General features: G+C 41.9%; 1 protein-coding gene across 1 annotated transcript; it reads right to left on the bottom strand.

Moving 5' to 3' along the window:
• Positions 1–896: 896 nt before the first annotated feature.
• LOC147034544 (uncharacterized) lies at positions 897–5,006 on the bottom strand. The gene is made up of 2 exons (XM_085888357.1): positions 3,329–5,006; positions 897–1,909 (listed from the first exon to the last, which is right to left on the bottom strand). Exon 1 carries the CDS (start codon positions 4,812–4,814, stop codon positions 3,978–3,980), a length of 837 nt encoding a protein of 278 aa, XP_085744483.1. The 5' UTR covers positions 4,815–5,006; the 3' UTR covers positions 897–1,909; positions 3,329–3,977.
• Between the last annotated feature and the right edge of the window lie 8,829 nt (positions 5,007–13,835).

Below are 13,835 nucleotides of genomic sequence, written 5' to 3'. Positions count from 1 at the left end.
CAATTTTGATGAAACTTGATCACAACCTTCATCACCCGTGATGTACCAAAATTTGCTCAAGGCATTAAAAAAAATTCAGCCGTTTCCCTCCAAAAATAGGTATTTTCTTTTTTCTCTGTTGCATATTTTGGGGGTCATCCACACCTACCAGTGGTTCGTTATTCTTATCCAGCCACTATCAGGTGAGTACCCAGGGATGTTGCCCCTATTTTTATATTATAGAAATTTCCCATTGTGCAAATATCCATGTGTTGACAACTAAAAACTTGTATCTGTTGTCAATAAGTCGTTGTAACATGATATATTGCACCATCTTTGGCAAAAAAATAATGGGAATGTGCTTCAGGTGATGCATAAATCAGGTTGTAACTCCAGTGCACACTGTGACTCTCCCTACTTTGACCGTATGGCTTTTAATCAATGCTTGAAATGGTTCACTCTGTGAGTATGAAAGAATAGTGCCAACGCTTGTGCAAAATGACATCAGTGCACTCAATTGTAATTTTGTAGGGAATTGATATTCCAATCCAAAAGCGGTCTCTTGAGGGCTGATATTCCACATTTTTTGGCAGCCTCTACAAAGCATGGACCACATGATGAGCTGCTGCTGCTGTGCGAAAATAGATGAATGGATTGTCTTGCCAAGATACTGCACAGATAATACGTTATCTCTTGAAACAAACAAATGAATGTGGACATTTCTTGGAGCCACCTACAAATCAATAAATGACAAAAAATTAAATTAAAAATTCCTTATATTTTTTCACTTCACCATTATGAATCTTACCTTTCACGATGCATCCCCTCACAATGATCAACACCTATCACAGAATAAATGGTAGACATTAATGATACCAAGGTGCCTTTTATCTGGCCAATATCATTATAGTCCGGGAGCCAACCGATCAAAATTAAAAAAAAATTGCCCGGTCTGCTATAAAATTTTTGTGTTGATTTTCATAAAGAGACACCCTTTGAGTATATGAAAACCAATGTTGGCAATGGTGAAACTCTTGCGCAACAACACAGTCAACACTTTTGCGAGCCCCCTCTGATAACAAAATGTTGGCAAAAGCGAAGATGTAGGATGGGGGTAGGGGTAATTCATATTGTCCTAAAATCATAACCACTAAACCTATATACACAAATGACCCCTCATATTAAAGAGGAGTTCATTTCCTATATCACAATTGGTGTAGATTTAACCTACCTTCAATTGACAAGGTTATATGTCAAACAACAAAAGATTTATGTAACTCAGAAATGCTTGACTATCAATGGGGTCAGGAACAAGAACATACTTTTACATGCCATGGTTTTAAGGAAGATAAAATTAGAAATGGATTAACACAATATTGTGACATGAAACATCCTCTTCAGAGGAAGAGTCACTCTCTGAAACAACTCCACCACATGAACCTCTCTGACCAAGGCATATGCATGTCACTCAGCAAGGCACAGCAGCCTTTTTGCATGAACATCGTTTCAGACATTTGGATAATTTGCACATGCAAGACACCGTTTTGTCTATGTTTGGCTTGGCTGGCTTAGACATGAGAATTGGGACCAGTTTTCCATTGATAAGGGTTCTGCCAAATGTTGTGGCTGGGGGAAGTGCTCGGTCACTGAGATGTGCACGTCCTATACAGAAGCAATTGATACAATGCTCTTAAAACAAGGAAGTAACACGCATCTTCTGTTGCTGGCAGTGACCTAAGGTCTAATTTTGAAGAGACAAACATATGCTGCCTGAGGGTATCCAAACAGCTGAACCCTCTTTGGCCATGCAGAGCAGTCCAGTATACTCTGGCCTCATCAATGACACATTCTGTTGCTGCCATTTCACTATCTCTTCCAAAATCAACAAGGTGGGGAAGGTTTCCTATCAGTCCCAGAGAAACCTGTGCCGCTCTTCTTTTCACAGGAACACAGGCATCATCCCAACTGACTGGAAGAGGGGCCTTGTTGTCCCTCTCTGGAAAGGGAAGGGTGATCGCCAAGACTGAAAAACTACCGAGGGGTGACGCTGCTCTCAGTGCCGGGCAAGGTCTTTGCTCGGATAATTCTTGATAGGGTTTGCCACCATCTGCTTGAGCACCAGCGTCCAGAGCAGTCAGGCTTTACACCAAAGAGGTCAACGATTGACCGTATCCTTGCACTTCGTGTCCTCACCGAACACAGACGAGAGTTTCGGCAGGGGCTGCTTGCAGCCTATGTTGATCTCTGTAAAGCGTTCTATTCAGTGAATCGGGATGTCCTCTGGAGGATTCTTGGTCTTCGTGGGGTGCCACCGAAACTGATCGATCTGATGTCTGAACTCTACTCTGGTACTGAGAGTGCTGTGAAGTGTGGTGGTACCATCTCTGACTTATTTCCAGTTGTTACTGGAGTTCGTCAGGGATGTGTACTTGCCCCCACACTTTTCAGCACTTGTATGGACTGGATTCTAGGGAGGATGTCGGAGAGATCAAGTTGCGGTGCATCGTTTGGCAATGTCAAGATCTCAGACCTTGATTTTGCAGATGATGCAGTCATCTTTGCGGAGACTTTAGACATCCTCTTGGGGGCCCTCGAGGTGCTGAATGAGGAGTCGGAGCCGTTGGGATTACGGATTTCTTGGGTCAAAACTAAGATCCAGGCTTTCGGTGACATCTTGGATGCTGCTGTCCTGTCTGTGTCTGTTTGTGGTGAGGATGTTGAGGTCGTGGAGAGATTCACTTACCTTGGCAGTGATATTCATGTCTCTGCTGGCTGCAAGTCAGAGGTCAATAGACGTCTGGGTCGGGCCTGGGGAGTCATGGATTCACTGGATCATGGGGTGTGGCGCTGCCGGTACCTGTGCGGGAGGACGAAAGTCTGAGTCTTCAGGTCCTTGGTACTTCCAGTCTTGCTCTATGGGTGCGAGACTTGGACTTTGACCAAGGATCTGAGACGGAGACTTAATTCCTTTGGTACCAGGTCTCTTCGGAGAATCCTTGGCTATCGCTGGTCGGATTTTGTGTCCAACGAGCGGTTGCTGAGAGAGACTCGGATGAGATTTGTTACCTGCATAGTCCGTGAGCGTCAGCTGCGGCTGTATGGACATGTGGCTCGTTTTCCTGACGCTGATCCTGCTCACCAGATTCTCTCAGCGAGGGAGTCTCATGAGTGGGAGGCCAGTGGGCCGACCACGTGCCTCATGGTTGCAGCAGGTTGACCATCATCTCAAGGAGATGGGGATGGGCCTGGCATCTGCCTGGGGATGGCCAGACGGAGGCCCCTGGAGTACCGGCGGAAAGTGGACGCAGCGACGCGCTGTTCTGGCACATGCTCCCATACCTGACCTGACCTCTTCTTTTTCCCCTTCTGAATGGGTAGCTCACTGTGTCACATCCACACAACACATATGTGCACAGAAGTGTAGCTGCGACATCAAGAGGATTTTCTGGTACTTCTTGCTCAACACTTCTACCAGCTCATGAATAGGTAGGTATTGATTCTGCCGTTGTATCCAGAGTTCTTGCAATGTGTTCAAGCAGCAGAAGTGATATATACACAGCATAATTATGTCTGTATCTGTTGCATGCACAACAGCTCGATGGTGATCAAGATATTCCACACAATACGCAAGATGAGCAATAATCCTTGTGTCTGCCTCTTCATGTTCTTCACAAGGTAAGTCCAGAACTGAACTTGATGCTGATGTGATGGAAAGAGTGTGACCTTTGTTTTCCATCATACTACCAAGAATGATGGTCACTCCATCCGGAATAGCTTCAGGACTCTCACAAAGGGAAGTGCCAATGAAGTTCTGAAGATTTCCTTTATTTCTTGGATTATTCATGAATAAATTCCAGTCCGGAATTTCTAGACTCTTGGATGGTGAGAATTGTCTTGCCTGGTCTGTCTGGTTTCTCCTCTGCTGCTCATCACCCTTCAAAGTATGGCTATCATCAAAATCATACTGATCGCCAATGATGTTGACACAGTTGCACATTTCAGGTTTCAACTGCAGGATACACCTGCTTGCGAAGATACAGCTGGGGAAGTTCACCAAATGTTTTCGCACCCATTTTTTGGTATTTATTTACAAATGCCATTGTGTCTACCAGATAAACTGTGTATAGGTCACTCTGTGGTAATGATGGCAGCTGTAAAACAACATCCTGCTCAGCTTCAGCAATTAGCACTGCCACGAAATCAGACTCGTTGCCTTTGCGCATTACAACCCCCTGTGCTAAGCGTGGATCAACCTCAAACAGGGATGATGGATAGTCTGTCCACTCATGGGAAAATGCAATCTGTCTTGTGACTGGGTCGGCATCTCGATAGAAACACAGCACACGTGTAGTTGCAGTCTCATCTTGATAGATCCTGATTAAACTCTGTTTCCTTGATGGTTTTGATTTCTTCTGTGAGGAGAAAGTTACCAGCTTCAGTGGTTCAATCTTAATAGAGACCACCTCTTCTGCTTTCATAATGGCTTCCATGCCCTTAGCTTGAGCATGGACCAAGTCTTTTGAAGCAGCCTTCTCACTAGTTGCTCTATTGAGCAGAACCACTTGGTTGTTACACTGGAATGGGTTTATCATCTGCTGGCATATCACTTTCTTGATCTCCTCAACATGCATATGTTCTTCTGTTGCCTGCTTCTGTGTTTCTCCATGATGAGTAGATTCCTGTTGGCCTAGATTAGCCATAGACTTTATGTTCTCTGATACAGCTGTGAGAAATGGTGCTGTTTTCACATATTTATCTCGAGCAGCTGGTGCCTGAGATATGCGTTTGAACAGAGATGTCTTCCCTTCATTGTTGTATGTCTGCTCCAGGGCCATGTCACTCCAAACACCATTGAATTTTCCTTTGGAAGAGTGAACTGTGAAGTACCCAACCTGGATCCAGCAAACCTTAACTGAACTGTGTTCAATAGAGTAAGAGGATTTTGGGGGTAGGGGTAACTTTGGTTGACAAAAATGTTAATTTTCTCTTTAAAAATTGATAGAACTCAATCAAATTTGTTGTTTTAATTAGCCATGGATACCATGTTCATATCACATTAAGAGAAATTAGTATTCTAATGCAGCATCTGCCTATGATAAGAAAAGTTCTAAAGGCCATCTTCAAAAAACGTTATTTTTAAGGCATTTTTCACAAAATTATGTACTTTTACGAGGTTTACTTTCACAAAGGCAATTTTTTTTGTCATTTTACAATGCACTGATTGAATTCTTACATTTAGTTCACATTTATTTTTCATGAATGTGATTTTTTAATTTTTTTAGAAATTTTATTGACAATTGCTGTTTTATCAAATTTTTCAAATCTTCCTCAAACAAAAACGGCTGCCAAAATTTTTCGCAAGAGCTTATGAATTGCCAACATTGGTTTTCATGAACTGCAAACATATATCTAAACATCCTGGGGGTGTAAAATTTTATAGCAGAGGCTGTAAGGTCCAACCCTAAAACAGCCTCGTACACAGGTTGGCTCCCGGACTATTACCACCATCCTTGGCATCTCCAGCAAAGAGTAGAGAAATGATTGAAGATGTAAAAATCTTAAGGAAATGTTCTTAAAAGTGTATTGCACTCGATAGACAGGGAAGAAGGCTCTGAAGTGGGGACAACAGGTTCAATTCCGACACAGGTACAACACAGCACAGCACAGTATCGGATCATGGGCGGATCACATGACTCTGCTTAATCATGCCCGGGTGCACCCATGTATTATACTGATACATCTCATTATTATATCTCCTGATACATCTCAAAAACCAAATCTATCTATCTATATAAAAATATTATAAACCAGCGAGATACTCCTGCGGTGGGAGCCCAGAAGCAAACAGACAATGGAGAAATGACGAATACCAAACCATGAACCATTAACTTCCACATTCCTGTTATGTGGATTTGAACATCAGGCATGGACAGCCGGTTCATGAAGGACTTGGGAAAAAATGTTACCGCAGCTGACCCCACCAGAAGGTGTGTATATTATGTTCCTATACGTGGTATATGGCGAAACTGCAAATGCCAAATCTGCGAATGTGAGCGAAAAATTTCGGCATCTCACAGGTGGGAAAGGAGAATCTCAATTTTACTGAGAAATTGCTGAAGGCGCGGTTGTGTTGACATGTCGAGAAATATTGGTGTCGTACGGGTGGAAACTCCAAATAATAATTGTGTTGAGATATTACAGAACCAGCGAATGTTTGCACATGCAGTAAATGGCAAAACTGTGAATGGGAACCCGTGAATGTGTTTATATGCAGAGATGGAGCAGTTTCATAAGGCTGAAAACTCAAAATATGAATTGTATTGAGAAATTCATGAAACCTCCAACCCACCTAAGGACACGTGCTGAGACCCAAAAAGGTTCCCCAGAAAGTAGGGGTTCGGCAGGGGGGAGGGTACGTTGCCCACCAAAATATGTATTTGCTTTCTTTTCTGAAGCCACACACACAATTTCGATGAAACTTGACCACAACCTTTAAAACCTGTGATGTACCAAGGTTTGTTCATGGCATTAAAAAAAATCCATAGGTATTTACTTTCTTCTCCATTATATATTTTGTGGGTCATCCATGTCTACCAGTGGTTTTATCTTACCTTATCTTATCTTATCCAGCCTGATTATCTTATCCAGCCACAACCTGGTAAGTGCTCAGGGGCACTGCACCTAAGTTTAATATCTCTGTGAGGTTCTTTGTCATCATTCCTGTAGGTCAGCTATCACTGGTACAACCTTGGCATTCTTCAGCTTCCGGGATCTTCTCACTTCATGCTTGTGGTCTTGGTGTTTGGTCATTTTCTTTATTTCTGCATCGTTTAGGCCAAAATCACTGCAATTACCACCTCAATAAGCAATGCGTTCTCGTTTTTTTGTACCGAAGTGTAAAGGCGCTGTCACACCTTGACGATTTAGCCAGCGTGTGCCGACTTATGAAAAATTTGTCTGAAACGCTGGCACACGTCGAATACGTTATGGGTAAGTTTGGTATATGTTAAGAGCACGCTGAAAAACACTGCCATACGTCGTAGTATGCTGGATTTCATCGTTGTACTTTGCGGTTGTCCTCAAATTTTAGCATGCTTGAAATTTTACGACATATGCCAGTGTATGACTCACACGTTCCGCATACGCTGGCCATAAGTTGTGGGCATGTTATGCAATCGTTGACACACATCGACACACGTTACTTGTAAGTCACTCATAAGTCGAAACACGTCGAGGTAATGATTCGCGTACCCGAAACTTATTTATAACCTATGAGTAACGTGTTGTAGGCACATTACACGATCGTCGACACGTCGAGGCACGTTATGCGATCGTTGACACACATCGAGGCACATTACTTGTAAGTTACTCATAAGTCGAAACGCGTCAACATAATGCTTAGCGTACCCAAAACTTATTTCTAACCTATGAGTAACGTCCTTTGAACCTATGTGCAACGTAACTCCAACGCATATTGACGTATGTAGACATATTTGATTGACGTTTTCCGGACGACCACAGAACTTACTGAACGTGTTTATAATTTACAGCTACCGTATAATGGCGTATTGGCACGTTAAAAAAACAACAACGATAACTTCCAATATTTCGTCACGTGCCGTTATGTCACGTCCGATTGCCTCCTCAGTTTGCTCATGTCTTATTCTTAGTTCCTCCTCTGTGAATATTTTCTGTTTGAGGATATTGTCACGTCGACGTAGAAACTTCAAAGCAAATGTCGGAATATATTTTAAAATTCGTGATAGACTAAAAAAAAAATAATAATAACAACAACAACAACAACAACAACAACAACAACTTCAGATATTTCGGCACGTGCCTTCACGGAGCCAAGGAGAAAAAAAGATAATGTGCCTTGACGGAGAAAATAAGTTTCGGGTATGCTAAACATAACCTCGAGGTGTTTCGACTTATGAGTAACTTCCAAGGAACTTGTGTCGACGTGTGTCAACGATCGCATAACGTGCCGACAACTTATTCCCAGCGTAGCGGAATGTGTGAGCCATAGGGCGAGTACGTTGTAAAATTTTCAGCATGCTTGAAATTTCACGACGTACGAGACGTACCACGAAATATGACAGCATACTTCATCTTTTTCAGCGTGCTCTTAATGTATGCACAACTTACCCATAACGTTTTCGACATTTGCCAGCGTTTTAGACACATTTTTCATAGGTCGGCATACGCTGGCTAAATCGTCAAGGTGTGACTGCGTGGTTGACACTTCCAATTCTCAGGTGGTTATGATTTAAATCGGCGTGCGGCAGGTTTTTAACAGGCTATGCCACGAGTTCGTCGGCGATACGTGCGTTGCGCTATGCCTAAGTTAAACTATCGTTGGGCATAGGTTGTGAATGCTGACAACAGGCTAAGCATTCGTTGGTATAAGTTATCTATTAGACAATGAAACGTTCTGCGCCCGTTACTAATATGTTATGCATACGACCAACACGTTATGAATACGACAAAAACTTTTTTTAAAAAACGTCAAAATTTCAGCGTACGCCAACGTTTTACATACATTTTTATACGTTGCCATTGCTGGATAAATTGCCAAGGTGTGACCGGGCCTTAATACCTGGTCACAATGCTTTGTTTTCGATGTTCACGCTCAATGGGATCATTCGTTCGTTCGTGAGCGGGAGGTACTTCAATGTTTTTAGTGAATATTTTTGGTTCATGTTCCCACAAATTTTTTGGAACTGGAACATCAAAGTTTTTACAGATGTGCCAGCAGATTACATGATAAACTGTGTTGTGTCGTTACATGTGCAGCTGTTCTTACAGGAGTTTGTTTTTGTGTGTGTGTGATCAGTAATGAAACATAACATATCATTCTCTTTACCAAACCCACCTCCACCCCTCACCTTTCTCTCTTCATTTCTCTCTCTCTCTCACCCCCTCCTCGCATCCCTCCCTCCCGCAGTACAACAACGTTTGGTGCGGCATAGCTCTCCCTACCCCATCCCCCTTCTGAGCTTCCCCTCCCTCCTGCCTCCTCTCTTTACCCTCCCTCTCTCCCCTCTTCCTCTCTCTGCCTTCCCTCCATCTCTCAACCCACCTCCTTCATACCCCACCCCCCCTCCACCCCCATCAGCAAGGTGATGGGTTGTATTTGCTCGAAAATACACACACAAACACACACACACAAACACACACACATAAACACACGTGTATATATAATATTTATACGCTAAGCCATATTTTGTGGATGTAACTCCTATGAAACTGCCAGACAGATTGTCGCCACTTTCGGCATGTGCGTGTCTGTGGTCTAATGTACAACATAAGCTATATGAGATCGTGCCAAATGGAGAGGTTTGGGAATTGAAGGTGATTTTCTAATTTTTTACATTCATTTGCATGGCGATGTGTGAGGTCACCGCTGAGAGGCGTAATGACGTCATGACATCATCGGTCATTCGCTGACGTCATTACATCTGTCTTCGACAGACCATCACCGATGAGAGGCACAATTCCACTCGGAGAAAACAGCGTCTGCAATGTAAAACCCTCTTCTGCACATTCTGACTACCTCAGAAGGTGCATTTGACACAAAAAATGTAACAAGAAACATTGTATATAAAGAAATTCGATAAATCACATTGGGAACACTGGATATATTGACGTCCTAATGAACCCTCACTTTGGAAACTTCAAGCGGAGAACGGGTTTGACTAGTGTATATATATATATATATATATATATATATATATATATATATATATATATATATATATATATATATATATATATATATATATATATATATATATATATATATACATACATATATATATATATATATATTGTACATATATATATATGTATATCCTGGTGTTGTCGCATTGGTTAGGGCAGTGGCTTGGGACCCAAAAGGTCCTGAGTTCAAGCCCCGTTGGGCCACTGAATTAATACACCAGGGGGTTGACTCAGCCTGTCATCCTTCCGAGGTCGGCGAAATGAGTACCAGTGTACTGGGCTGGTGTATACCCCGGTTAAAATAGGTGTACCATACCCCTGTGTCGTAAGAGGCGACCAGGGTTGCGTCAGGAAGGGCATCCGGCGTAAAACATGTGCCAAATCACTATGCAGATCATACGGATGATCCGCTGTGGCGACCCCTAACGGGAGCAGCCGAAAGAAGAAGAAGAAGATATTGTACATATATATGTGTGTATATATATTTTTAATATATTGTCGGGGATCTTCACGAGGGGAAGCAGTCAAATATTTCTCGATCATCCAATCCTGAGGCTGACAACCACAGATGACTCAGTGCTCCAATGGACTTTCAGTCGTTATTTCAGAGTCGTAGCCGCTTGACAGAGACTTACCAGTCTAGCAGCGTTACACTTCGGTGATTCTGCGATACCTTACAATTGAAACAGCAAACAAACTCGGGAGCAGATAATATAATATAATATAATTTCGGGGCAGTTGGGATTACACATTTTTAAAGAAGAAGTCGACACTTCCAACCAAAAGTAAAACTTGATCCACGCTGCTAAATCGAGGAATAAGCAACAGCAGACCTGGTCTCAGGCAACGTTTTACCAGCTTCACAGCCGGCTTCTTCAGTCCATTAGATATTGTCTATACGAACAGCCAATAGGGAAAGCAGCCCCTGAACATTGTTCACGTTGATCGATATATCATATTCAGTGGCAGTGTGAATATTGTAGAGTGCTCACCAAGTGGGTTCAGTACTCCAACAAAACGGTTGATAAGGAATAGCTCATTTGGCAAGCGATTAGCGATCGCTGAAACGTATGAAACACACATCTTACGGAGATGCCCGCAATATCAAATATGTCCAAATTGGACAAATGAACACTGTTTTGCAGTCAGAACTGCTGCGAAGTTCAAATCTGGAGCTTAAATTTTGTAATCAGGCTTAATTCAAGAGATTCTCGAGGTTATGGCATGTGGGGAAATTAAATGTAGTCGCAAACGCAGGTGTCTCTGGGCATTTACAAGCATTGCAATGTATCCAGTGATTCATAGGTATGACGCTCAGACATTCGTTAATATGAGTGAGGAAAGTGAAAAAAAAAACTTTTCATTAAGAAATTATAGCAGCCTGTTCCAAGTTAAGGCATGGTTGAGAAGGCCAAAAAAATGGTGAATTAAGACCCCAGTTAGGTAAACCAGGATACACCTTAAGACCCCAGAGAGCGAGGTTGCCTCGGATGTGTCTGATAATGGATACGATTAAATAATGCCCTTATTTATCTTCAAAACGGGTGTTTTAATTAACCAAACATGCAATTTTCACTCTTGCACTTCCTTGGTGTTCCCTTACTATGCATGCAAAGTTTCAGGCTGCTCGGTTTCATGTTTTGGAGTTCATGAGGAGACACACACAATGACACACACACACTGATACAAACACTGACACACACACACACACACACACACACACACACACACACACACACACACACACACACACACACACACAAACACACTGGCATTTATTAGAATAGATGGAAGAAGTTACCAAGTATTTTGGTTTAGCAATCCTTAACAAACAAATAAAAGATGCGAAATAATGTTATTGAACAGACAAGAAGAACAAATGTTTCATATTAAAATAAAAAGGCATACTTTTAAAATAACAAAAAATGTTACAGAAAGAAGGGCAGGAGCCGTGACAGTTTACAAAACTCTAAAGTCGCTTTTGCTAAACAGAAGGAACATATTGGATAAGGTAAGAATGGCGTTATTCAATAGTTGGACTGATTTTTAGAGATAGATCATCCACATTTGATAGATAGGTCATCCAACCCTTAAAAAAGAGATGACAAAATGAAATAGATTCCTTTTAAATGCATTTGTTGAGAAATATGTTATCTTTGAAATGGGATAATTTTATATTTTAGAACAGCACTTGGTAGAACGTTTTGTATCCCACTGATAGGCCAGATCTGGAACCGGACCTTAACAAACATCTAATCAGCTTGTGCTTGTCACCTACCCAAATCATCCATGTAGTTTTGTTTGAATCCGTCCCCGACGTTTTAAAATATAATGCTATACTGTTGGACACCGACATTCACAGTTTAGCTATTCGCAGATTCCCCGTATTCACTGTTCATAAAATCTGACCTGCTTCTACATTCGTGGTTCATAAAATGTGACCAGCTTCTACATTCGCGGCCCTGTGTTTCACATATTCGCGGTTTTTGGTGGGTTTATTCGTGGATTTTTCGCAAACGTATACACGGGAGTATTTGTGTTTTTTCTGACCTGCTTCTACATTAGCAGCCCTATACTTCACGTATTCATGGTTTTTCATCGGGTGTTTGATTTTCCCGTTTGAAACACGAACCGCTGGGAACCTATCCCCCTTTTTGCCATTGATCCATTGCCCCGACACTTTTGGATTCGACATTCGCAGCATTTTTCAGGAACATATCTCCCCCAAATGTCGGGATCCGACAGTACTTTATTTTATGTTTGTCCCCATCTCTCCATCCATCCATTGGGACCATACTCTGTGCAGTGTTGGTGCTGCCGAAGCAGTCTCCTTGGCTATTGGGCACAATCCTGGACGGGTTGCTACTCCGGCACAGGTTACCAGCAAGCTGACACTCATTTTGCCGACCTCAGAAGGATGACAGGCAGAGTCAACCACACCTGGCATTAATTGAACACCCTCTCTCTCAAAAGTGAATAATCACTGAAAAAAAATACGGTATCCGGATATAGATTTTCACCAAAATCGAATCGATTGTCCTTGTTGCACACCCAAAATGTCCACCAAGTTTCATCCGAATCCAACTGTAACTTTTCGAAATGTAATGCAATAGTGAATATAGTTTTGGACCCTGTTTTTCAATGGTGAAGAATCACTTAAAATTTTTAGTATCTCGATCCAGATCCAGATATTCAACCAGAATCTAATCAATTTGTCATTGTCATACACCCAATTTTCAATGTCCACCAATTTTCGTCTGAATTAATCTTAAAATTTTTGAGTTATCCTTCTTACAGACTGACCAATGTGGTGAAAACAAAACCTGCATCCACGTTCAGTCACAGAGGTAATGAAGGTATCAGAGAAAGACTTCAGCAAATTCCAGTGCATGTGAAAATATGCAATTCCAGTGAGTGTGAGAATACGCAAATGGAGACAAGTAGTTTGGATATATTGAAAGAATGGATGAGGAAAGATCTCATGACAAGTATATACAAAAGTAGGATGAACAGCAGCAGTTCAGTGGATAAACCAAGAACCAGATGGAAGCAGACAGTGGTGAAGGATCTAATCAAAACTGGGATTACAATGAAAGAAGTTGAATAACTTATTGCCCAAGATAGGAAAGGATGGAGAGCTGTGGTGCAGGCCTTATGCATGATTATCAAATATTAAGCCGCTGTCACACCTTGACGTTTTAGCCAGCGTATGGCAACGTATCAAAATGTATGTAAAACGCTGGCGTACACTGAACTATTGATGTATTTTTTTCATTTTTTGGCGTAATCATAACGAGTTGGACGTATGCATAACGTATTAGTAACGTACACAGAACGTTTCGAAAACATATAGATAACTTATACCAACGAATGCTTTGCGTGTTGTTGGCGTTCACAACCTATGCCCAACGATAGTCTAACGTATACATAGCACGCGGCAGCGTATCACCGATGATCACGTGGCGTAGCCTATTAAAAGGCTGCTGCTCGACGATTCAAATCATAACCTTACTAGTCATCAAAGTGTCAAGGCCCGATCACACCTTGACGTTTTAGCCAGCATATGCCGACGTATGAAAAAATTGCCGAATGCGCTGGCACACGTGAATACGTTATGGGTAAGTTTTGTATAT

Source organism: Eptatretus burgeri, chromosome 1 (genome assembly GCF_056783735.1).
Source record: "Eptatretus burgeri isolate ZD-2024b chromosome 1, Ebu_testis_v1, whole genome shotgun sequence".
Classification (NCBI taxonomy): domain Eukaryota; kingdom Metazoa; phylum Chordata; class Myxini; order Myxiniformes; family Myxinidae; genus Eptatretus; species Eptatretus burgeri.
Note: the sequence above shows the minus strand (reverse complement) of the source record. Positions and strands in the feature narration are given on the sequence as shown.